The sequence below is a fragment of the Macaca fascicularis genome, chromosome 1 (genome assembly GCF_037993035.2).
Source record: "Macaca fascicularis isolate 582-1 chromosome 1, T2T-MFA8v1.1".
Taxonomy (NCBI): domain Eukaryota; kingdom Metazoa; phylum Chordata; class Mammalia; order Primates; family Cercopithecidae; genus Macaca; species Macaca fascicularis.
Window position 1 is genome coordinate 196,067,264 of NC_088375.1, and position 23,445 is coordinate 196,090,708.

General features: G+C 41.5%; 1 protein-coding gene across 3 annotated transcripts; it reads left to right on the forward strand.

The window, feature by feature from the left end:
* The first annotated feature begins 1,030 nt into the window (after positions 1 to 1,030).
* On the forward strand, positions 1,031 to 21,454 carry RRAGC (Ras related GTP binding C). Of its 3 annotated transcripts, none has more exons than XR_012422308.1 (7): positions 1,031 to 1,382; positions 3,711 to 3,914; positions 4,886 to 5,085; positions 7,208 to 8,429; positions 9,050 to 9,192; positions 14,659 to 14,807; positions 19,940 to 21,454. XR_012422308.1 is itself a non-coding variant. In XM_005543906.5 (7 exons), exons 1-7 carry the CDS (start codon positions 1,146 to 1,148, stop codon positions 20,089 to 20,091), a joined length of 1,200 nt encoding a protein of 399 aa, XP_005543963.1. In that variant the 5' UTR covers positions 1,031 to 1,145; the 3' UTR covers positions 20,092 to 21,454. The 3 variants fall into 3 exon arrangements, 2 of the variants coding, with proteins under 2 accessions (XP_005543963.1, XP_073867734.1); XM_005543906.5 differs by having other exon boundaries at positions 8,315 to 8,429; XM_074011633.1 differs by lacking the exon at positions 1,031 to 1,382 and adding an exon at positions 2,576 to 2,661 and having other exon boundaries at positions 8,315 to 8,429.
* The last annotated feature ends 1,991 nt before the right edge of the window (positions 21,455 to 23,445 follow it).

Below are 23,445 nucleotides of genomic sequence, written 5' to 3' on the forward strand. Positions count from 1 at the left end.
GGGCTGTGCTTTAAGAGGATCCTCTTGTCAAAGTTCCAGTTCTAGAGCCTGATTGTCAAAGATAAAAATTCCTCTAGATTTCTCGGACATACTTGGTGACAAGCATTTGCTTTTGTTTGCTTTCATTATTCAATACTTTGATCTCTAATCTGAACGAGGTCATAGAAGAGGCAGTGTTCTATGGGGGATGGAATTCCTGGAGTAGACTTTGACAAGGCGGGAAGGAGGGCAAATTGAGTCCCGTTGGGTTTGAAGTGGCAGCAGTATCCACTATCGGAGACTTACTGAAGAAAGAAGGTAAGATGTTTTAGCTTGGCTGCATCTGCTTTCCTATCAGGGTCCAGCTACCTGCTAGAACAAAGTCACGGTGACCCGTGACTCTGCCTTGGTTGAGGTTTGCCCTCAGTGTGGCTGGCTCCCCCATACCTTTCTTTGCACATCCCAATCTATCCATCCACCTAGATCTGCTCAGACGCTTTCTCATCCAACTCCCGAGCATTATTTATCCGTGACCTTCCCACATAATATTTCGTAGCGAGGTTACTTACGCAGAGGTCCGATCTCTCTGTTCATCTTCAAGCAACCTGAGGGCAGGCAGGGTCCGAGTCGGATCCAGTTCTGTGCCCCTTGGTAGGTACCCAGGACACGGCAGGCATCAACAAATATCGGTTGGGAAAGTACAGTTGCAGGATGAGGATAATCAATTCTTCCCTCAAATGCCGGGAGAGCATCTCCATAGCGGTGCTCTGGGAGCCCGGAAGAAGGCAGGGGAGCAGTGCGGACAGCGGTGCATGCGGGCCGGGGCGGAGGGCTGAGGGCCAGATCACAGGCAAGAGGCGCGGCCGAGCCGCCCTCCTCGTGACTCCTCCTCCCCCCTCCGCGGCTGCTAGTCAGGTGATTCCGGCACGTGACGGGGCACCACCTACCCTGCTGCTCTCGAGTGGCAGCTCGGACGGCCAATGAGCGGCTGGACTTCGGCTCGGGCCCTATGAGAGCCAGGCTCTGGGGGGCGGGCCGGACGGTGGCGGCTGCCGGGGGCGGCGGCGGTGGCGGTGGCGGCGGCGGCGGAGGCGGACTGGGGAGGCGGCGGCCTGGCTCGGCCTGGCCTGGCCTGTCAGGGCGCGGGCGGCGGCGGCTCCAGCACCATGTCCCTGCAGTACGGGGCGGAGGAGACGCCCCTCGCCGGCAGTTACGGCGCGGCCGATTCGTTTCCAAAGGACTTCGGCTACGGCGTGGAGGAGGAGGAAGAGGAGGCAGCGGCGGCGGGCGGCGGGGTTGGGGCAGGGGCAGGCGGAGGCTGTGGCCCGGGGGGCGCTGACAGCTCTAAGCCGAGGATTCTGCTCATGGGACTCCGGCGCAGCGGCAAGTCCTCCATCCAGAAGGTGAGCGGGGCTGCGCCCTGTCCCCCGCCCCCTCTCCGGAGCTCAGGTGGCCGGTAGCGGGGACGCCCGGGAGGGCGGCGGCCGGGGCCCGCCTGCGCTCCGTCCCTCCGCACTTTCTCTTCCACTCTTGCGAGCGCACAGGCGCGGCCCGTGCGGGGACCCCGACCTCTGCGTCCACGCCCAAGTCCCCTGAGGCCAAGTGGAGCGCTGAAGGCGAAACTGGCTGCAGGGAGGCAGGTGCCCGGTGGCACCGCCCAAGACCTCCGCCCCCTGGGACCCAGCTCCTGTGTCATTTACGAAACTGAGACGCACTCTCCAGTTCTCACTTGGAGAACTTCGTGGACTCCCTCCCCTGGCCCGTTTTGATTTGCTCTCACTTCAGGTGACCTGAGTGTGCAGGGATTCCCAGCAGAGCCCCAGGGAGCAGCGTCAGAAAGAGTTGTGACTAAGACACTGGGCGTTGTAATTCTCGCTACTGATGTGAAGGAGAGACTTCGCTGTAACATTACCGGGAGTTGGGTAGTGAGATTGCACCCATTTCAGTAGTTGTGGCCTGGTGACTGTAATTACTGGTGATATTACCCTCTGTAGGGGTGTGTTTATAAAAATCTGACACTTTGAGAATATTTTGCGGACCTAGTTTGCTTTTCACTTTTGGGCTTTCGTGAACAAATGAAGGGCTGTACACGTTTGTTTGTTTATGTTTTTGAGACGGAGTCTCGCTTTGTCGCCCAGGCTGGAGAATGCAGTGGCGCAATCTCGGTTAAGTGCAACCTCCACCTCCTGGGTTCAAGCGGTTATCCCGGCCTCAGCCTCCCGAGTAGCTGGGATTTCAGGCGCGCGCCACCACACCCTGCTAATTATTGTATTTTTAGTAGAGACGGGGTTTCACCATGTTGGCCAGGGTCGTCTCGAACTGCTGACCTCAAGTGATCGTCCTCAGCCTCCCAAAGTGCTGGGATCACAGGCGTGAGCCACCATGCCAGCCTACACTGTTTAGTAAGGGTTAAATAAAGGCAAGATTGACTTCCAGCATCAGCCAAACCCATTACACGCGGAGTGAGCTGGTAATGAAACTGGTATCAGCAGGCATCTGGTCTTTTCACCTCTCCACTCTGTTGCAAAGGCCTATCCGCAATAAATCTGTGATTTTTCTTTCTTTCTTTCTGAATCTGTGATATTTTGTAGATGGGATCTTTTTAAAGAACAGCGTTCTTCCAGATTTCTTGGAGTACTGTGTTTTATTTACCTTGATTTTCACCTCTACAGCAAAACTTGGGTACGTTGACTGTAGGTTTTTAGCAAACTAATTTTAGTTATTCACATTTGTTACTGAGAAAACCTTGAGAGTAGTTGTTCATTTTTCTCTTCTAGAAAGTAAGTTAGAGGCAAAGTAGTCTTATGTTAGGACTGTGTAGGTTGTGATTATTGTGAATTTTTTATTTTTTATTTTTTTGTTATGGAGTCTTGCTCGTTGCCCAGGCTGAAGGGCAGTGGTGTGATTTCCACTCACTGCAACCTCCACCTCCTGGGTTCAAGCGGTTCTCCTGCCTCAGCTTCCCGAGTAGCTGGGACTACAGGCTTGCACCACCACCCCCGACTACTTTTGGTATATTTAGTGGAGATGGGGTTTCACCACGTTGGTCAGCCTGGTCTCGAACTTCTGACCTCAAGTGATCCGCCCGCCTCGGCCTCCTAAAGTGCTGGGATTACAGGTGTGAACCACCAAACTGGGCCGATTATTGTGATTCTTAACAAATGCCTTTATGTTTCTTTTCTCATGGGAGCTATCTTTTCCCTGTCAGTCCCCATGGCCTCCCGCTGGACGTTTTCACTTTCTTCTTGGTGTAGTCACTGCCCTTCTTAGACTGCAAAGTCAGTGAGGGCAGAGTCCAGTCTGTTTCACTTTTTAAATTACTCCTCAGAGCCTGAGGTAGGCATTTAAGTAATGTTTGAATAAAACAGACTTCTTAAGCTTTAGCTGTAAGGCTTTCATAATCTTAAAGCAGATTTTGACAGAATTAACGTTAACTTTCTCCCAGAAAAGCTAATGGAGGTGATAAAGATTCCTGCTGTTAGAACTGAGTACAGTGCATAGAACATAGAAAAGATTCAGCTCCAAAATAGATTTAATTGAAATTAATTTGGTGTCTTCTTTTGTCGAAAATAAAGGGATAGTGAATACCAATGGATTCACCCTTCAGTTTCTACTTTTCAAATTTTTTTTTTTGCTATGGGATCAGATGTTTAAATGTTAAACCAGGGTGGAATTTTAAATTTAAAGTCTTAAGTTTAATAGTCATAAAATTGCCCGTTTTCTTTTAACAGGTGGTGTTTCATAAGATGTCACCCAACGAGACCCTGTTTTTGGAAAGTACCAACAAGATTTATAAGGATGACATTTCCAATAGCTCCTTTGTGAATTTCCAGATATGGGATTTTCCTGGGCAAATGGACTTTTTTGACCCAACCTTTGACTATGAGATGATCTTCAGGGGAACAGGAGCATTGATATACGTCATTGACGCACAGGTAGTTAGTAATGTGTTTACTTCTCTTCCCTGGTGGGAAAAAGATGTAGAAACAAAGGAAAGTTGTTTATCTTCTTTGTCATGTGCTTGCAGCTTATTTCTTTGGCAGTAGATTCCCTAACAGTGTAAGAGATGCAGTTGCAGAGGTGCTTTGGGAGCAGACATGCCATTGTGCAGGTACAGAGTATCAGATGATTAGGAAATGTGGTTTACATCCTTGAGTCCTAGTTCATGAGCAGCTAACATTGGCTTTCCACTTTTATTGGTTAATGGTAGATGTTGCTATATTTTATAATAGTGGCGTCATTCCCTGAAAAGATCCCATCTCATAACATAAAGAAGAATATGAGAACTGAGTCAGTAGGTATTAGAGTGCATAGTTTACTTAATTGTCAGAACTGAGCTTAGCTCATCAAGCATTTATGGAGGGCCTAGCATGTGGCAGTCAGTGAGATGAATGGGGCAAGTCCCTATCCTTTAAGAAGCTTACTTTTTATAAGCTTAAGCATTAGTTAAGAATGCTTTCTGAGTGATAGGCTGTACAGAGGGTGCCTTCACATACAGGATCTAATTAATTTAATCTTCACAATATGGTTAGGTATTGTAATTCTGATCTTACAGATGAGTAAACTGAGATCAGAGTTTAATCAACTTGCTTAGAGTGACACACTGAATAAATGGCAGAGCTGGGATTACTTAAAAAATTATGTTGGAAAGAAATGTTCATTTCCTTTTTCCTTTCTTAAATTAGTATTAAAAATTACAAGCATTAACTTGGTAATTGAATTTTTTTATGTTGAGACAATTGAAGAGTTATTTAGTAGTATAGTTAATATATTTGAATGTTTGAATATGGATGATAATTAGGGTAGTATTTTTCTGTGGTTGGGGAAAGAGGTGGTTTGAGGCTTTAACTCATTACTTGACTTTTGTGAGATTTCTTTTAAAAAAATATTTTGTTCTGACTTACAGGATGACTACATGGAGGCTTTAACAAGACTTCACATTACTGTTTCTAAAGCCTACAAAGTTAACCCAGACATGAATTTTGAGGTTTTTATTCACAAAGTTGATGGTCTGTCTGATGATCACAAAATAGAAACACAGAGGGATATTCATCAAAGGGCCAATGATGACCTTGCAGATGCTGGGCTAGAAAAACTCCATCTTAGGTAACAACATGTGTGTTTGATATGAGAGCCCTGAACAATGTGTAAATGTATTCCCATCTCTGTCATTACAAACACCATAGGTTTCTGCTACCTGTGTGCCCTTTGCCACATCTTTTATGTTTTTGATCTCTTTGTTGAATTCCAAGCTGTCTGGGGAGCCTGATATTGAGAAATTACTTTACCCACTTTTTGCATTTTCCTGGAGATTGAAGTCATGTGAAGTGTTTCCACTGGTGCTTTTCCAAATGCATCTCAAGAGACTGGAGTCAGGCTGTTTCTTCATGGCATAAATCTGCTTTGGGACTCCTTCCTTTTGGTTTCATTACTTCTCCCCGCCTTGCATCAGTGAAGTGAATCTGTCACATTTGTTGTAGAAGTCTTTAGCTTGAGTGTTAGACAGTATCTTTCTTAGTAGGAATAGCCTTATAAAGAGAGTGCACTTTCAAATCTGGACTGACTCTTTATTTTTCATTTTTTTTTTTCCTGCTGGCTGCCTTCCACCTCCCCGCTGGACTGACTCTAATATATCTTAGCTTTTAAAACACTTTATACTTTTATGAATCTCTAAAGTTTGGCTTAGGTGGGTTTATCTTATAAATGTGCATAAGGCTGCTATTAAATTTAGAGGACTATTGGTTTGTAACTACTATTACAAATCATTAAATAATACCTACTAGATAGGATTGATTTGTTGTATATGCATTCTACAAGTGTATGAGGAATATTTTTGTACATCTTATTTTATTTGGTGATATAGGTAGAAATGAGTATTAAAAAGTACCCAAGAAAATGTTCTCTTGATGATAGAAGTAGCTTAAAGGGGGAGCAGGGGAGAGAGATAGCAAGTTATTTCTCTGTCCCTCTTCTATTGTTGTGACTTCCTTATGGGCTCAAGCTAACCGCTATCCCTTCCTTTAATATTCCCTGGGTCTCAGGCTGCTTGATCTTTCAGTTATTCTTCTAGGAAACCATGTAGAAAAGTCTCATTGACCTCTAGTTTGCCTGGATTAAATTTCTAAAAAATTTGAAAGTAATTCATGGTTAAAAAAATAAAAATTCAGCAGTGTTTGTAGGAGAAAATGAAAGTGGTTCTCCATAAAAATTCCATCTTATTTTTCTGGGAATCCACTGCTAATAGTTTTTACCTGGATTTTGAGCTGTTCTTGTCCTGTGTTCCCCAGTGCTCCATGGGGATCCTTCTGATTCTCTTTACTCCTTGTCTGTGTTCCTTTCCAGGGCATCCCACCTCAGTGGTACATGCCATTCCTTTCCTCAGTACCATGTAGGGTCCTAGACCTTGTTAACTTCAGTAGAGTTGCATCAGGCTTTTATTTAGGCCAGGCACAGTGGCTCATGCCTATAATCCCAGCACTTTGGGAGGCTGAGGCAGGTGGATCACTTGAGGCCGGGAGTTTGAGACCAGCCTGGCCAACATGGTGAAACCCCGTCTCTACTAAAAATACAAAAAATTAGCTGGGCATTGTGATGTGTGCCTGTTATCCCAGCTACTGGAGAGTCTGAGGAAGGGGAATCGCTTGAACCCAGGAGGTGGAGGTTGCAGTGAACCAAGATCGCGCCACTGGATTCCAGCCTGGGCGACAGAGCAAGACTCTGCCTCAAAAAAAAAAAAAAAAAAAGGCTTTTAGTTAGTACTAGCAGTCCTATGGATGAAGCTCCTTTTCATTTCCAGTTTCTAGAAACTCAGCTTACTAAAATGCCCTGTGACTTGCAGGTTCTCCCTGTCCCCATCTACCTCAAGCCTCAAAGGTGTAGGACATTCTTACTTTGCTCGCCTTTTGGCCTACAGGAAACACTAAAATATTCCTTTCTCCCTAGGACCTATAGGGTCATCTTGGCCTTACCTGTTCTAGTGCTCTTACATCTAGATTAGACCCCTGTCTTGCTAGATTACGTTCTTAGGTCAGCTCCTTGAAAGGAATTTTTTTTTTTTTTGAGATGGAGTTTCGCTCTTGTTGCCCAGGCGGGAGTGCAATGGTGCTATCTCGGCTCACCACAACCTCTGCCTCCCTGGTTCAAGCAATTCTCCTGCCTCAGCCTCCCAAGTAACTGGGATTACAGGCATGCGCCACCACGCCCGGCTAATTTTTTGTATTTTTACTAGAGACGGGGTTTCTCCATGTTGGTCCGGCTGATCTCGAACTTCCAACCTCAAGTGATCCGCCGGCCTCGGCCTCCCAAAGTGCTGAGATTACAGGCATGAGCCACCGCGCCCAGCTGAAAGTATCTTTAAATTATCTATAAAGTAGTATACACAGTTCTGTGTCTCTGATGTTGTAATATATATACGTATAAATGTGTGGTGGATGCGACTATATAATGAAGATTATACTCCCTGAGCTATAAAGCAGGTAGAATTGTCGACAGTGTTTAAATTGTTAAAGGCTTCCCTCTCAAATACATGTTTTATTGAATCTACATGTGTTACTTTTCCACCGTAAGTCCTTTTAGGCCTCCAGACTCCTGTAGATTCCTCCATTCGCTGTAGAGTCCTGACTCCCATCCTCTTTAATAGGTTCTTTACATAAATTCTAAACACCAGTTGTGCTCATTTGTTTATTCAACAGATACTTATGAGCACTGTTCAGGGAAGTGGGCTTTCTGCTAGGAGCACGACTGATAAAGTCTCTTTCCCCTGGAACTTACATTTTCAGTGACATAGCTCAGAAGCACCTAAATGAATGTATAGTATCGTTTTAAGTACTTACCAATGGTGTGAAGAAAAACAAATTAGGGGAAAGGGGTTGAAAGCATTGGGTACAGGAGTGCTATTTTAGGTAGGCTGGTCTGGAAAGAACTTTTTGAGGTGACGTTTTAGTAGAAACCTGAATTATATTCTTATTTAATATATGTCACATAACTCTTCTAGCTTTCTCGGTTTTTAATCTTATTTTTGGTCTCAGTTATGTGCTTAAAAAAAGCTTTTTGGATCAGATTGCAAAGACTTCAGTGAATACTGGAGTTTATGTACCTGAAAATCCTTTTGTCAGTACGACTTCAGTTGCCCTCTGTGTAAATCCAGTAGAGAGATGAAGCCAGGTGGGAAAGTGTATTTGTCATCTTGAGTAATGGGCATGGTAGACAAGATAAAGAGGCTTTATTGAACTTACTGAAATCAAATGTTAAGAAACTTAAAATTTTATGTATTATAATAGTTGTCACAGAACATAAGGTATTTTTCAAATTAATCAAGCTATGTTGTGTTTTTCAGCTTTTATCTGACTAGTATCTATGACCATTCAATATTTGAAGCCTTTAGTAAGGTGGTACAGAAACTCATTCCGCAACTGCCGACCTTGGAAAACCTATTAAATATCTTTATATCAGTAAGTGAGCAATTTATATTTAATTCACTGCAGCTTCTGATTCCATTTTTGTGAATATATTTGTGTTTTCAAATTTTCTAAAAAAGTCTTGAATTAATCTGAATCAAGTACAAAGATTAATGACTTGCTTGACATGTAAAATAAATAACATAAAGTATTACTCAAGTTATTTTCTGAATTCTTAAATAGATGTTGATGTCAAAGTGTAATTCTTTTATGCTTTGTAAATTCCCACATAATGCCTTTCTTGATAGCAAGGTGATTCAAATCAGAGATGGGTTATATTAATAAGAGGATTATTGAAAATGTAGCATTGCTTGATTTTTAGAGATTTTTGTTAAATTTTTTATGATGTCTTAGAAAATAATTCATTTGAGTAAAGAGGAAGAAGAAGAACATTTGACTCATGAAATTATGTCAGTAAATCAGAGTAGAGAAATAATTCCACTTTCATTCTTTGGATAATAGAAGTGTCTCTCAAGCAAGTGCTATTTGTTTTTTGGTATGGGTTATAGAATTAAAAATGGCCTTGGATGTTATTCAGTAATTCAAGATCTTTAATCCATTGTAAATTGTGATTCTTAAAAAATACTGAACAGTTTCCCATTTGTTTTTCCAAGAATTCAGGTATTGAAAAAGCTTTTCTCTTTGATGTCGTCAGCAAAATCTACATTGCAACAGACAGTTCCCCTGTGGATATGCAGTCTTACGAACTTTGCTGTGACATGATCGATGTTGTAATTGATGTTTCTTGTATATATGGGTAAGTTATATACATATTCCTGCAGTATCTCAGACAGGCAGAAAACTATTAACTTGATTTGTCCGGAAGACAAATTTCTGAGGCCTCTGGCAAGTAGTACTACATGAACTGGGATTGTTCTGACCATAGTGCTTTAACTTGGAGCATGATTTTTCTGGAAGTGGGCTGCTGGGTCTTACTTCTTCAGAGAATGGCTAAGAAAAGTTGGAAAGCATGACTAGAACTGGACTTGTTTATCACTGCAAGTTTCTCCCACTGTTGTGGGAATGGGGGAGGGTTGCACGGTGTCTTCTCACTACTGGAACTTAGCTAGATTGAAAAGCTAGATTAATTTATTTAAAATGGTGTGAATAACAAAGTAAGTTCTGGTTCCTGATTTAACCTCAGGCTTTGTGGAATTAGGGATTCTCAATATTTCAGAGAGCAAAGAAAGTAATTAGAATTTTGGATGCTGGAAGAACTTTTAAAAATCTGACCCATATATACAAGTTTCCAAAATAATTCTCTAAAATTTGAGCTCTTCCTTTATGTAAATTTGCCAAACTCTATATAGAAATTTATGAAAGCCAGCCAGCAAGTGATTTTGTAGGATAGGCCAGAGGACTAGTGAAAACTTTGGAGAATTACTGGCTTTTCAAAAGCTGATAATGGCCAGGTGTGGTGGCTTGTGCCCATAATCCCAGATGTTTGAAAGGCTGGCGTGAGAGGATCACTTGAGGCCGGGAGTTGGAGACCAGTCTGGGCAACACAGACCCCAGCCTTACCAAAAAAAAAAAAAAAAGAGCTAACAACATTCTGTGCACACTCTGACTTCCTAGATTCCCCTGGTATGTTAACATAGGCACTCTCAAGTTGCTTTTCAGATGCTTTAGCATTATCTTTACTTTCTACTACCTGTGTCTTCTCTCTGCTCCATCTAGTCTAAATGTCTCTTTCACCTCTGACTCTGCCCTTCAGTTTGGTCTTTTGCCTAATTTTTCCGTGTCCTTCTCCAGCTGCCTCTGAGTAGGAGAGTACATTTGTCTTAACCTATTCTATATCTGTCCATCTATTCCTTTAACTTTTGTGATTATATGCTCTCTTTTGTTATTTATTTATGAGATGAAGTCTTGCTCTGTTGCCCAGGCTGGAGTGTGGTGGCGCGGTATCAGCTCACTGCAAGCTCTGCCTCCCAGGTTCACACCATTCTCCTGCCTCAGCCTCCTGAGTAGCTGGGACTACAGGTGCCCGCCACAATGCCCAGCTAATTTTTTATATTTTTAGTAGAGACGGGATTTCACCATGTTAACCAGGATAGTCTCTTATCTCCTGACCTTGTGATCTGCCCACCTTGGCCTCCCAAAGTGCTGGGATTACAGGCATGAGCCACTGTGCCCGGCCCTTTTTTTTTTTTTTTTTTTTTTGAGAGAAACAGAGTCTTGCTCTGTTGCCCAGGATGGAGTGTAATGGTGAGATCTCAGCGCACTGCAATCTCCTCCTCCTGGGTTCAAACGATTCTCCTGCGTCAGCTTCCTGAGTAGCTGGGATTATAGGTGCCTGCCACCACACCTGGCTAATTTTTTATATTTTTGGTAGGGATGGGTTTCACCATGTTGGCCAGGCTGGTCTTGAACTCCTGACCTCATGATCCACCTGCCTTGGCCTCCCAAAGCGCTGGGATTACTGGCGTGAGCCACCGTCCCTGGCTTGTTTTAATTCTTTACATAATGAAAATGAGGCATTGTCCGTTTATTATATTTTTTAGGAAAGTTTCATATTTCCCATTTCTGATTTAAAAAATGGATGAGTAGAACGTTTGGTTTTTATTTAAAACAAATCAAAATTTCGTAAACCAACTTTTTTATAATATAAAAATCAAATTTAGCTGTGAAATTTATTTTCAGTGTTAGATACATTTTATTTATTTTATTTATTTTTTTGAGACAGTCTCGCTCTTGTCGTCCAGGCTGGAGTGCAGCGGTGCGATCTCGGCTCACTGCAACCTCTGCCTCCCAGATTCAAGCAGTTCTCCTGCCTCAGCCTCCCGAGTAGCTGGGATTACAGGGTGCACCACCACGCCCGGATGATTTTGTATTTTTAGTAGAGACAGGGTTTTACCGTGTTGGCCAGGCTGGTCTCGAACTCCTGGCCTCAGGTGATCCACCTGCCTCAGCCTCCCAAAGTGCTGGGATTATAGGCATGAGCCACCGCTCCCAGCCAATACATTTTAAAATACCTTATACATAATAAAGTACATTATATTAGCTGGGTGTGGTAGTGTGCACCTGTAGTCCTAGCTAAACTTGGGGGATTAAGCAGGAGGATGAGGCAGGAGAATTGCTTGATCCCAGGAGTTCCAGGCTGCAATGAGCTATGATTACATCACTGCAGTCCAGCCACAGGTCACTGCAGCCTCTACCTCCTGGACTCAAGTGATCCTCGCACCTCAGCCTCCTGAGTAGCTGGGACTAGAGCCACACACCACACCATACCCAGCTAACTTTTTTTTTTTTTTTTTTGAGACATGGTCTGTCACTAAGGCTGAATTGTAGTGGCACAATCACGGCTCATTGCAGCCTCCGCCTCCCAGGCTCAAGTGATCCTCCTGACTACAGGCGTGTGCCATCATGCCTGGCTGATTTTTGATTTTTGTAGAGATGGGGTCTCACTATGTTGCCCAGGCTGGTCTTGAATTCCGGGACTCAAGTGAATCTCCTGCCTCGGTCTCCCAAAGTGCTGGGATTACAAGTGTGAACCCTTGCACCTGGCCTTTTTTTTTTTTTTAAGTTTAATATTTTGTAGAGACAGGGTCTCATAGTGTTGCCCAGGCTGGTATTGAACTCCTGGCCTCAAGCAGTATTCCGCCTTGGTCTCCCAAAATGCTGGGATTATAGGCATGAGCCACCACTCTTGGCCTGCCTTGGCATTATTTTGACTAAGATTCAGATAAGCATATTTTCCTAATAGTCTTAAAAACTTAAAACAGATAAATGTAGAAAGCAGATCTTTTGCTTTACAGATTCTGAGTAAGCATTTTATGGTCATTAACATATTTTTATTCTTAATTTTATTAATCACAGCCAAATCAAGTCGCGCTAATCTCCAGACTTTGAATAGAATGTGCCTTTCTTATTTCTTTCTCGTGTTAGTGTGTGATTCAAGATCATATGCTGGCTTGACATTAGGAACTTTATAGTTTCTTACAGTTGCTGGCTGTGGGTACTGGTTTAGGGAATCATCTTCAGGGTTGTTTGTGTTGGAACCTGTTGTCAGAGTTAGTTCTTGTTCTCACTTTCCATGTGGCACAGAAAAAGATCTGCATGGGACATCTTAACTATAAGCTGAGAACATGTAGCACTTACAACTTCCTCTTCTCCAATTAGAAGGAAGTTGTTTTCTTCTATACTCTTAAAAGCAAATGACACTAATTTCCCCTCCACTCTGCCTTCCCAAATTAACTTTATATTAGTTAAGGTACTGGAAACTGCATGGAATTGAGTTAAAAACCCTAAGTTTGAGTCCTGACTTTGCCAGGAGATCACTTTATTTTTAATGAACTTCAGTTCCTACCCTTTTTTTTTTTTTTTTTGAGATAGGGTCTCACTCTGTTGCCCAAGCTGGAGTGCAGTAGTGTGAACACAGCTCACTGCAGCCTCGACCTCCTGGGCTCAAGCTGTCCTCCAGCCTCCTGTGTAGCCGGGAGCACAGGCGTGTGCCGCCATACCTGGCTAACTTTTGGATATTCTTGTAGAGATGGAGTCTCACTTTGTTGCCCAGACTGGTTTTGAACTCCAGGGCCAAAGTGATCCTCCTTGGCCTCCCAAAGTGTTGAGATTACAGGTGTACGCATGTGCCTGGCCTCTGTATCTTTTCAATGGGCATAGTCTTCTTTGTATTTATGTAGTTTACTTTCGCTTGTTGCAGAAAGGACATAATGTGGTTAAATAGGGCTATAGTAATAATTTGTGTCCTCAGAGTTGTTGTGAGGATCAAAGAAATGTATAAGAAGGTTAACTGCAAGGTTCAGAATAGTGAAAATAAGCCCCCACTTCGTGAAAAAAAAAATACACTGAAAATATAGAGAAATGAAAATAGGAGTAAAGAGCCAGTATTCAGGTCAACTACTAACAACTGTTTTAGTGTTATTTCTGTCACCTTAAAATTGTGTGTGTGTGTATGTGTGTTCTTGTGTTGCCCAGGCTGGTCTCGAACTCCAAAGCTCAAGTGTTCCTCCCACCTCAGCCTCTCAAAGTGCTGGGATTACAGGCATGACCCACCATGCAGACCCCAAATTTTGTTTGACATTATGCTCATGCTACCATATGAGAACATAAATTGTGAGGCTTGGAATAGTTTAAAAAATAAGCCTCACCCCTATTCATTAAAAACTGCATGGAAAATATAGAAAAGTGAAAATAGGAGAAAAAAGATACATTGTTTTGCTATCAAAGAAAAAGTTTCACTCTTGTTGCCCAGGTTGGAGTGCAGTGGCACAGTCTCGGCTCACTGCAACCTCTGCCTCTTGGGTTCAAGTGATTCTCCTGCCTTAGCCTCCCGAGTCGCTGGGACTACAGGTGTGCGCCACCATGCCTGGCTAATGGATTTTTTTTTTTTTTTTTTTTTTGTATTTTTTAGTAGAGATGGGATTTCACCATGTTGGCCAGGCAAGTCTTGAACTCCTGACCTCAGATGATCGGCCCACCTCAACCTCCCAGAGTGCTGGGATTACAGGCATGAGCCATTGTGCCCAGCCGACATTTTCTTTTTAGTGTTATTTCCCTCACCTTTTTTGTTTTTGAAGGCAAATACTTTTAAAAAAGCATTTTTGACAACTCTTAATTCCTAACAATAGCTAGATAACCTTTAGATTTTTATAGGCAAGTACATCAGAAAAGACTCTGAGTCCATATCTTTTTTTAAAAGTTGTTAATTTCAACATAGTCCCTACTAGTCTCTAGCTGAGACTCTTCTTGTTTAGTCTTAAGTATTTTCTTGCTTTTGTGAGGAAGCAAAAAATATGTTTTCTGTGAAAATGTGATTGACCTGGCATATAGAATGTGCCTTGAAGGAGCTCATCTAAGTGAGGTGGCAGGTCCCAGAGGGGCCCTGTGACCTGAGGGCAGTGAAGAGAGGAGACACCTCAGCTGGGTTTACGGAACACAGTGTAGGGGGTGAGTAGCTCCACTTAGTGAGATGTTGGTAGTGTTGTCATTTCCCTGGTTAAGATATACATATGTTTGCACCTTTTTCTCCAAATGTCTGATTATCTATATTAAAGGATGTGTATGGAGTTGTTGTTTTTAATAGGAATCCCTGAGATTCTGTGTTTAGGAACACTATACCTTAACAACACTCTCTCCCAGTATATTTAAGCCAGTATTATTTCCCAGAGACATTTGGGAAACTGGCGGATGTCATTGTGCGAAGTAAATGTGGCATATGCCTAGATGGGAAACCTGTAATGAATAGTACTTTCTTTTAAAATAGGTTAAAGGAAGATGGAAGTGGAAGTGCTTATGACAAAGAATCTATGGCAATTATCAAGCTGAATAATACAACTGTCCTTTATTTAAAGGAGGTGACTAAATTTTTGGCACTGGTCTGCATTCTAAGGGAAGAAAGCTTTGAACGAAAAGGTAATAGCATTTTAAAAAGCTGTTTTTTATGTTAATTTATTTGCCATAACTTTTCAGGTTCTTGAAAACAAGAGAAAATAATAATTGCAGTGTTAGACAAATAGCTATTAGAAAAAAAAAAGCTCAAACTGCTTTTGTCCCTTCCCTTCCATATATAGATCAGATTTTCTCTTTTCTTTTTTTGATCTTTCATTTTAAATCTAGCCTTTCTGCCTTCAGATGCTTTCATTACCTGTTTAACTGAATGCAGTTTGGCTTCCATCTGAACAAGTCTACTGAAACTAGACTTTTATTGTTCATAGTTTAAGTTCTGGGATACATGTGCAGAATGCACGGGTTTGCTACATAGGTGTATACATGCCATGGTGGTTTGCTGCACTCATTGACCCGTCATCTACGTTAGGTATTTCTCCTAATGTTATCCCTCCCCCAGCCACCCACCCGCTGACAGGCCCTGGTGTGTGATGTCCTCCTTGCTATGTCCATGTGTTCTCATTGTTCAGCTCCCCACTTATGAGTGAGAACATGCAGTATTTGGTTTTTTTGTTCCTGTATTAGTTTGCTGAGAATGATGGTTTCCAGCTTCATCCATGTCCCTGCAAAGGACATGAACTCATCCTTTTTTATGGCTGCATAATATTCCATGGTGTATATGTGCCACATTTTCTTTATCCAGTTTATCGTTGATGGGCATTTGGGTTGGTTCCAAGTCTTTGCTATTGTGAAGAGTGCTGCAATAAACGTACATGTGCATGTGTCTTTATAGTAGGATGGTTTATAATTCTTTGGGATTGCTGGGTCAAATGGTATTTCTGGTTCTAGATCCTTGAGGAATTGCCACATTGTGTCTTCCACAATGGTTGAAATAATTTACACTGCTACCAACAGTGTAAAAGCATTCCTATTTCTCCACATCCTCTCCAGCATCTGTTGTTTTGTGATTTTTTAATAATCGCCATTCTAACTGGCGTGAGATGGTATCTCATGGTGGTTTTGATTTGGATTTCTCTAATGACCAGTGATGATGGGCTTTTTTTCATATATTTGTTGGCTGCATAAGTGTCTTCTTTAGAGAAGTGGCTGTTCATATCCTTCGCCCACTTTTTAATGGGGCTGTTTTTTTTCTTGTAAATTTGTTTAAGTTCCTTGTAGATTCTGGATATTAGCCCTTTGTCAGATGGATAGATTGTAAAAATATTCTCCCATTCTATATGTTGCCTGTTCACTCTGATGGTAGAAACTAGACTTTTAGAAGTTACCAGGTTACCTCCTTGCTGCATTCAGTGGCCTTTTCTTACTCTGCAGCCTTTTCATCCTTCTAAGCATGTGATCTTGTCACTCCCTCCTTTCTGAAAACTTTCTTCTCTCTTTGCTTCTCTGAAGCTGAATTCTTGGGATATTTTGTGTGTTTGTTTTCCCGACCACCTCTCCTGTTTCTTCTGGCTGTTTTTTTTTTTTTTCCCTCAGTCCTGTTTGTCAGAGCCAGGTCTTTCTGCTTGCTTATTTTCTAGGTCAGCTCATCAAATACATGGCTTCAGTTAATCTTCTCTATGTGATTGAAAAATTCACATCTCCAGCTATGACTTTGGCTCATGCTCTTGTCCCATGTTTGGAGCTATTAGTAAGACGTTCTTTCTTAAATATTGTGAATGTTACCTTCAACGTCATGTCAATCATTGGTTGACGAGTATTTCTCCTGCTTTGTGACTTTCTTGGCTGTCATACTTCTGTCAGTGGTCACGCGAGTTTCTCCTGTCCGAGCGTAGATATCTTGTAGTTAGGTAATTGTGTGGTGTGATTGCTGAAGGGGCGCTTGCAGATTGCTTCACAGAGGAGATTTTGTGATCTCTTTTTTCTATTCTTCTGTGTTGTTTATATTGAATTTTCACCAAATCTCATCATTTGTTTCTTGGAACTGTTTCTTGGGTTTCCTTTCCATTGTCACTGTCAGTGATTCCACTCCAGGTTCTCATTGCTTCAGGCCAGTGGTGCTGCAGTAGTCTCTTACTTGATAATATTCCTGTAGTTGACATATATGTGGAGGGGGTAGTATGTATCATCTTTTATCCCAAAGACAGACTAGTTTTCAGAAAATTTATATTATTTAACTACTCAAGGATCTACAGTAGCTCTGTTATTTACTGCAACAAGTCCTCCCTCTTATACCTGAGTTTTTAATGGGATAGTTCAGATGTACACAAACTTTTGGGTAAAACAAAACATGTATATGCACCTTTCAACTTAAGAACTAAAATAACAAATACAATTAAAACCTTTTTTTTTTTTTTGGAGACAGAATCTCACTCCATTGCCCCCACATGATCATAATTCACTGTAGCCTCAAACTCCTGGGCTGAAGAGATCCTCCCACCTCAGCCTCCTGAGTAGCTGGGAGTATAGGCTCATGCTACCATGCTGGCTAATTAAAAAAAATTTTTTTAGAGATAGGATCTCTCTATGTTGCCCAGACTGGTCTTGAACTCGTTGCCTCAAGCAATCCTTTTCCCTCAGTCTCCCAAAGTGCTGGGATTACAGATGAGAGCCAATGGCCTGGCCAGTTGAAGTCTTCTGTGTGTTTTTCTCAATTGAAATCCCTTCCTTTGAGCTATATGTATTTTATTTTTCCTATTTTTTTTTTTTACTTCATGTCTATCCTTAAACAATAGAGTATTGTATGAATGATATAAAAATATAAGTAGTCTTCTGCAATTTGCTTGATTCTTTTCGTTTAGGTCGTTTTTGAGATATGTTCAAATTGATGACACATAGTTCTAGTTCATTCCTTTTCACTGCCGTATAGTATTCTATGGGTTGACTATACCACATTTTATTTTCTTGTTGCTGGACATTTGGATTATTTTAAAAATTACAAATCTGTAATAAATGCTCATGAACAAGTTTGCCTTTGCACATGTGGAGAATTTCTCTAGGGTATGCATTTAGGAGTGGAATTTATAAGAGTACATATGTCTTTGACTAATAAAGATATTGCCAAACAGCTCTCCAAAATGACTTTACCATTTTTACCCCTGGCTGGCACTGGTCTATGGAAGTTCTTATCGCTTCTTATCCTTAGTAACGCTTGGTATTGTCAGACTGTTTAATTATTATCAATCTGGTAGGTGTGAAAGGGTATCTTATTTGATTCTCATTTTTACTTTTTAAATTACTGGTTAGAGCAAGTGTCTTTTCATGGCAAGTACCTTTTCATGGCTATTCAGGTTTCTTCTTTCACATTTTACCTATTCAATGTATATTTATCTTTTTTTGCACTGATCGTTAGCAGTTCCTTATTTTTCTCTATGTTAGTTTATTTTTTTATTTGTGTTTTTATTTTGAGATGGGAGTCCTGCTGTGTTGCTCAGGCTGGTCTTGAACTCCTGAGCTCAAGCAGTCTTCACACCTCAGCCTCTCAAGTAGCTGGGATTACATGTGTGCATCACTTGTGGCCTGCTCCTAACCATTTTAATCTTAAAAAAATTTTTTTTAGACCGGGTGTGGTGACTCACACCTGTAATCTCAGTGCTTTGGAAGGCTGAGGTGGGAGGACGCTTGAGCTCAGGAGTTCCAGACCAGCTTGGGCAAGATAGCAAGACTCTGCCTCTACCAAAAAATTAAAAAGTTAGTTGGGTGTGGTGGCTCGTACCTGTAGTCCCATCTACTCAGGAGGCTGAGGCATGAGGATTACTTGAGCACAGGAGTTTGAGGTTACAGTGGGGTATGGTTGCACCACTGCACTCCAGCCTGGGTGTCAAAGTGAGACCCTATCTCTAAAAAAAAAAAAAATTAACTTTTGTTTATGGGAATTTTCAGGTGTACACAAAGGTAGGACAGCACAAGGAATCTGTATGCATTCAGCTCCTTGGTTCAGCCCTCATCCACGGACACACTTCAATCATGTTTCCTGGACAGCTTCTCAGTTATTATAGATTATTAAGCTTTTTTATTTTATTGTGGAAACTGTCAAATATGTAAAAAAGTAGAGAAAACAGTATAATAAAAGCCTTTTAATCATTTGCCCAGATTCAGTAGTTATCAAAATTATAGCTAATTGTGTTTCATATTTATACCACTTTCCCTACTAGATTATTTTGAAGCAAAGGCCTGACATGAAATCATTTTGTCTCTACAGGTTTCAGTAGGTATCTCTAAAAGGTAGTGGTTTTTAAAACAATAAACGACAAAATTAACAGTGATTAAATGATATCATCAACTATCTGGCCAGTGTTCAAATTTCCTTGATTGTCTGTTTTACATTTGGCACAGAAATAAATTTTAATGTAGTTGAATTGATCAAAACTTGTCTTTTATAGTTTGTTTCTTTTCTGAGGCTGAAAGTCCACCTTAATTTGGTTGTAACCTACTTATTCAGACCTGATTCTTAGTATTTCCTACCAGGAGTTCTCTGATGTCCCACTCTCCAGTCAGACCGTTTTTTTTCCTGTCTTCTGCCTGTGCTGTGCTCTCATTGCCAGGTCCCTGCAGTTTTCTTGTGATTTTGTTCCCCCTTTCTGCCTAATTAAATCGTGTCTGTGTTCCCAAAGTTCTTTCTTGTCCCTGAAGTTTTCAGTTGATTACTTTGCCCTGCACTTGGCTTTTCCTTTGGATTTCCTTCACAGTTGTAGTCAATTTGACACCAGATTGTTTTGGTTTGTTTCTTGTAGTTTGGCTTTATGCCCCAGCTAGCATATCCTGTCTGGAAGGCATGGACCATATCTGCTGTTTCCTTTGACATATTGTACCCTCTATCGTGCTGTTCAATAAGTATTTAATGACTTTCATCAAATCAAATATAAATTACTGAAAGATCACACTATGTTCAAGCAGGCCACACAGTGTATTTGAATATTTTACTTTTCTTGAATGTGAATTGAGTGATTTGAAACTTGGATGCCAGAGGTATTAATTTGGCCAAGGTAGTGGTCTAATTGCATTTGTTGTCTAGCAGAATGTTATGATGGTAGATATATGTGATGACCAGCTGTTCTTACGATTGAAAAGGTTGCTATCTAGTTTGGAGGCTTAAGAATTTCCAACCAGTGTTTATCTGAGTTATTTTTGGCTGCAAACCCAAATATAAAATTTCACAATTGACAATTCAGGAGGCGTTCTTTTCTTTTTCCTTCCTGCAGGTTTAATAGACTACAACTTCCACTGTTTCCGAAAAGCTATTCATGAGGTTTTTGAGGTGGGTGTGACTTCTCACAGGAGCTGTGGTCACCAGACTAGTGCCTCCAGTCTGAAAGCGCTGACACACAATGGCACACCACGAAACGCCATCTAGTCTGAATCCCAGCGTCGGGGCTCTGTGCCAGCTTACTCTTCACTCCAGGGTCGGATGCCACGTGCTACAGGACATGAGAGCCGCCGCTTGTGGGAATCTGGTGCCTGTTCCACTAGAGACAAGGGGTAGAGTTTCTCATTTGGATGAAAACCCCTTCAGCTGGTGGTGTACAACTGAAGCTACTATTTCTTTTTTGAAAATGGCAAAAAAAAAAAAAAAAAATTTCTGGAGACCACAGAACTCAAGTGTGTATTTCTCCTCTTTTGGGTCCACTTTACGTAGTTGGGATATTTTGGACCTGGAGTTATATGACACCAGTTACCCATCCTTACCAGGGAATGTTGCCATCAATTCCAGTTGAAAATAATAGAAAAGACTGAATTTTTATATGCTTCACTTAGGCTTTCATTTGAGTAGACTCTAAAAATCCTGCCTTGCTTAAGTTCTAACACTGCCTCTCAGATTTCAGTTTTGGACATTGCACAACTAAGACCTTTTAAATGCATTTGCTTGCTAACTCAGAAGACACATAGTCTGCAGCAAGACATTCCTGTATTGAAGAAATGAGAGAAAATTTTATGCTGCATCAGGTGGAGAGCAAGGCTCAACAGTGGTTGCATTAGTTCCCTCGGAAGTGTTGAAAAAACTTCGAAATGGAAGAAAATTTTTGCACCTATGTTCTGGGTACCGGATATCTGGGTTCTTTTTTCTGCATTAGATAAATGATCATGCTCAGTGTAACAAAGGGAATTAAAAGTTTTTCCCACAGTCCCCTTCTAGGGGAGAAACTCATTATGTCACTGAAATGTTTAGCTTACTTTAATCTTGATATCAGCTTTTACAGACCTTTTATTCTAAGCTATCGAGCTTCTTCATTGCATTTTGTTGACCACAAGTGACCCTAAGGCACTGGGGGACTGTCCACTGGGAGTTGGAGTGAGCACGTGGTGCTGCAACAGGCATTGTTTTACATACTTTGTCTCCAGTATTCTGACACCAAGTGTCAACTGTGGTACTTTCTTTGCCTAGGATATTAATTCATAATTGTTGCTTTTGTTGATGGTTGATACCCTTTCCATTGATTTAAACCTAACACATTATTTCTATTCCACATGCCCAGTAGTCATATTTTCCAAAGCCACTGGACCACTTGAGTACATAAGTGCCACTGTTTAATGCAATATGTATATTCAGGTCTGTAAACCTAACAGTGTGACTTGGAGTGCTTCCTGCAGATGATTCTGACTGTTGAGTATTTACATGGACCATGGTGATATCCAAAAGAAAAATGCTTTTTATATTTATAGATTATTTCATTGAACTATATATGAAATGGGTATCAATAAATGTATTTACTCCAAAATCAGTTTTTCTCCTTGCTTGAGGTATGAGAGGGTGGTGGCAGAACATTGGGTTGTCCCACTTTGCCATTTTTTCATCCATTTCTTTTGCTGCTTCATGTGGTTAACGTTTTCTTATGTGTCAGAGCTTCAAGTTCTATCCCGATGTGGGAATTTCATGGCCTTGTGTTCAGGTATCTCCCCTGGCCCATTTCTGCTTTAGGGTAGTAAATCTAAGCTCAGGTGAACATGTTTTTGGTTGGGCGTTTCATATCTGCAAATCTCACACATGGTGGGCAGTATCCTGGTCCTGGCATCAGTAATGCACCAAGCCAGGAAGGAGTGAGGAGATGAGTGAAGTAACACACACTTAAACAATTCTACCAATTCCAGCTTGTTTTCCTTTTTCCTCCAGTAGCTGACATGCTCATGGACTCTTAAATATCTGTTAAATCATTGTTTGTCTATACAAACATTTAGTTAGGTTGGGTCTAATCAGAGAAAAATAGACATTAATTTATCAGTGGGAGGAAGACAGATTGAAAGATCTTTACATTTCATAATTGGACTACTTTAGAAGCTGTTGTAATTCCGAAATGGAAATCACAGAAACAGCTTGAAAAAACTCTTGTGAAACTATCTAATCCTGTCTCCTTTTTCAGATTTTGGAAACAGGTGCAGAGGGATAAGGAGCCGTGTTGAGGCTATAGCTAGGAGGACTGTATAACTTAAATTCCAGATACTGTTTAGAGTGGAAGGGATGCCACTAGTAAGGATGCCTGAGCAGCAGGTGTGAACTGGCACTGTCAAGGGTGCACTAAGGGTGGCCAGCCTCATCATAGATCTAGTTAGTGGCAAAACAGGGCTTGTCCTCCAGGCCTGGCAGCCCAGCGTTGCGTGCCTCTACTTGCAGCCTCCAGCCTTAGGCTCCCATTGGTTAAACGGAGAGAATGCTTCAAGATGTATGTGGTACGTAGATGCCCAACAAATGTTAGGTTTTCCTATTACTGAAAATTATAAATTCAGTTAGTGATTAAGGAGAAATCCTTAATTGTGAAATAGAAAGTAAATGTGAAAGGAGACAACTCAGGATGAAGAAAACGGGAGAATAAAATGATCAGGGTTTTGCTTGAAATGTTTTGCATCCCAGTAGATGTTGATCTCTACCAGTCTACTTCAAAGAGAACTAGGACAGATGGTTAAAAAAAAACCTTAAAGTCTTAAGCAGCAAGGTATTTTAGCTATTTCCCATACCACCACCTCTCCCATTCACATTCATATATACACATACATATATGTGTGTATATAATGTTTCAATATAGAATGCTGGGAGTTTTGTTAATTTACCTTCTACATCTTGAGTTCTGTGTGGAGAAATGATTTAAAAGGTAAATTCAAGCATTGTTGGAGAAAGCACTGTGTGTGAATTTTAGACTTTGGTAAGGATCTCTGTCCTTTGTTTTGCAAATGCTGAAAGCCCTTCCAGTTATTCAAAAGAGATGATTAATATCATTGTTTTCTGTCTAAGCTAGTAAGTAAGCTAGTAAGTAAGCTAGGTAGTTTAAATGCTCCCGCTGTCCCTCTCATGAGTCCCAAAGGAACATAGTCTGTAAAGGGAATGCGGACAGCAGTTGGGCATAACTGGAGTGTTGTTTGTTTATTTATTTATTTTTTGAGACAAAGTTTCGCTCTTGTCGCCCAGGCTGGAGTGCAATGGTGCGATCTTGGCTCGCTGCAACCTTCACCTCCGGGATTCAAGCGATTCTCCTGCCTCAGGCTCCTGAGGAACTGGGATTACAGGCATGCGCCCAGCTAATTTTGTACTTTTTTGGTAGAGACAGGGTTTCTCCATGTTGGCCAGGCTGGTCTCGAACTCCCGAGCTCAGGTGATCCACCCGCCTCGGCCTCCCAAAGTGCTGGGATTACAGGCATGAGCCACCGTGCCAGGCGAGTGTTGTTTGTTAATAGTAGCTTTCCGGAACTGTACATTAGGAGACTTTGGATACAAATAACA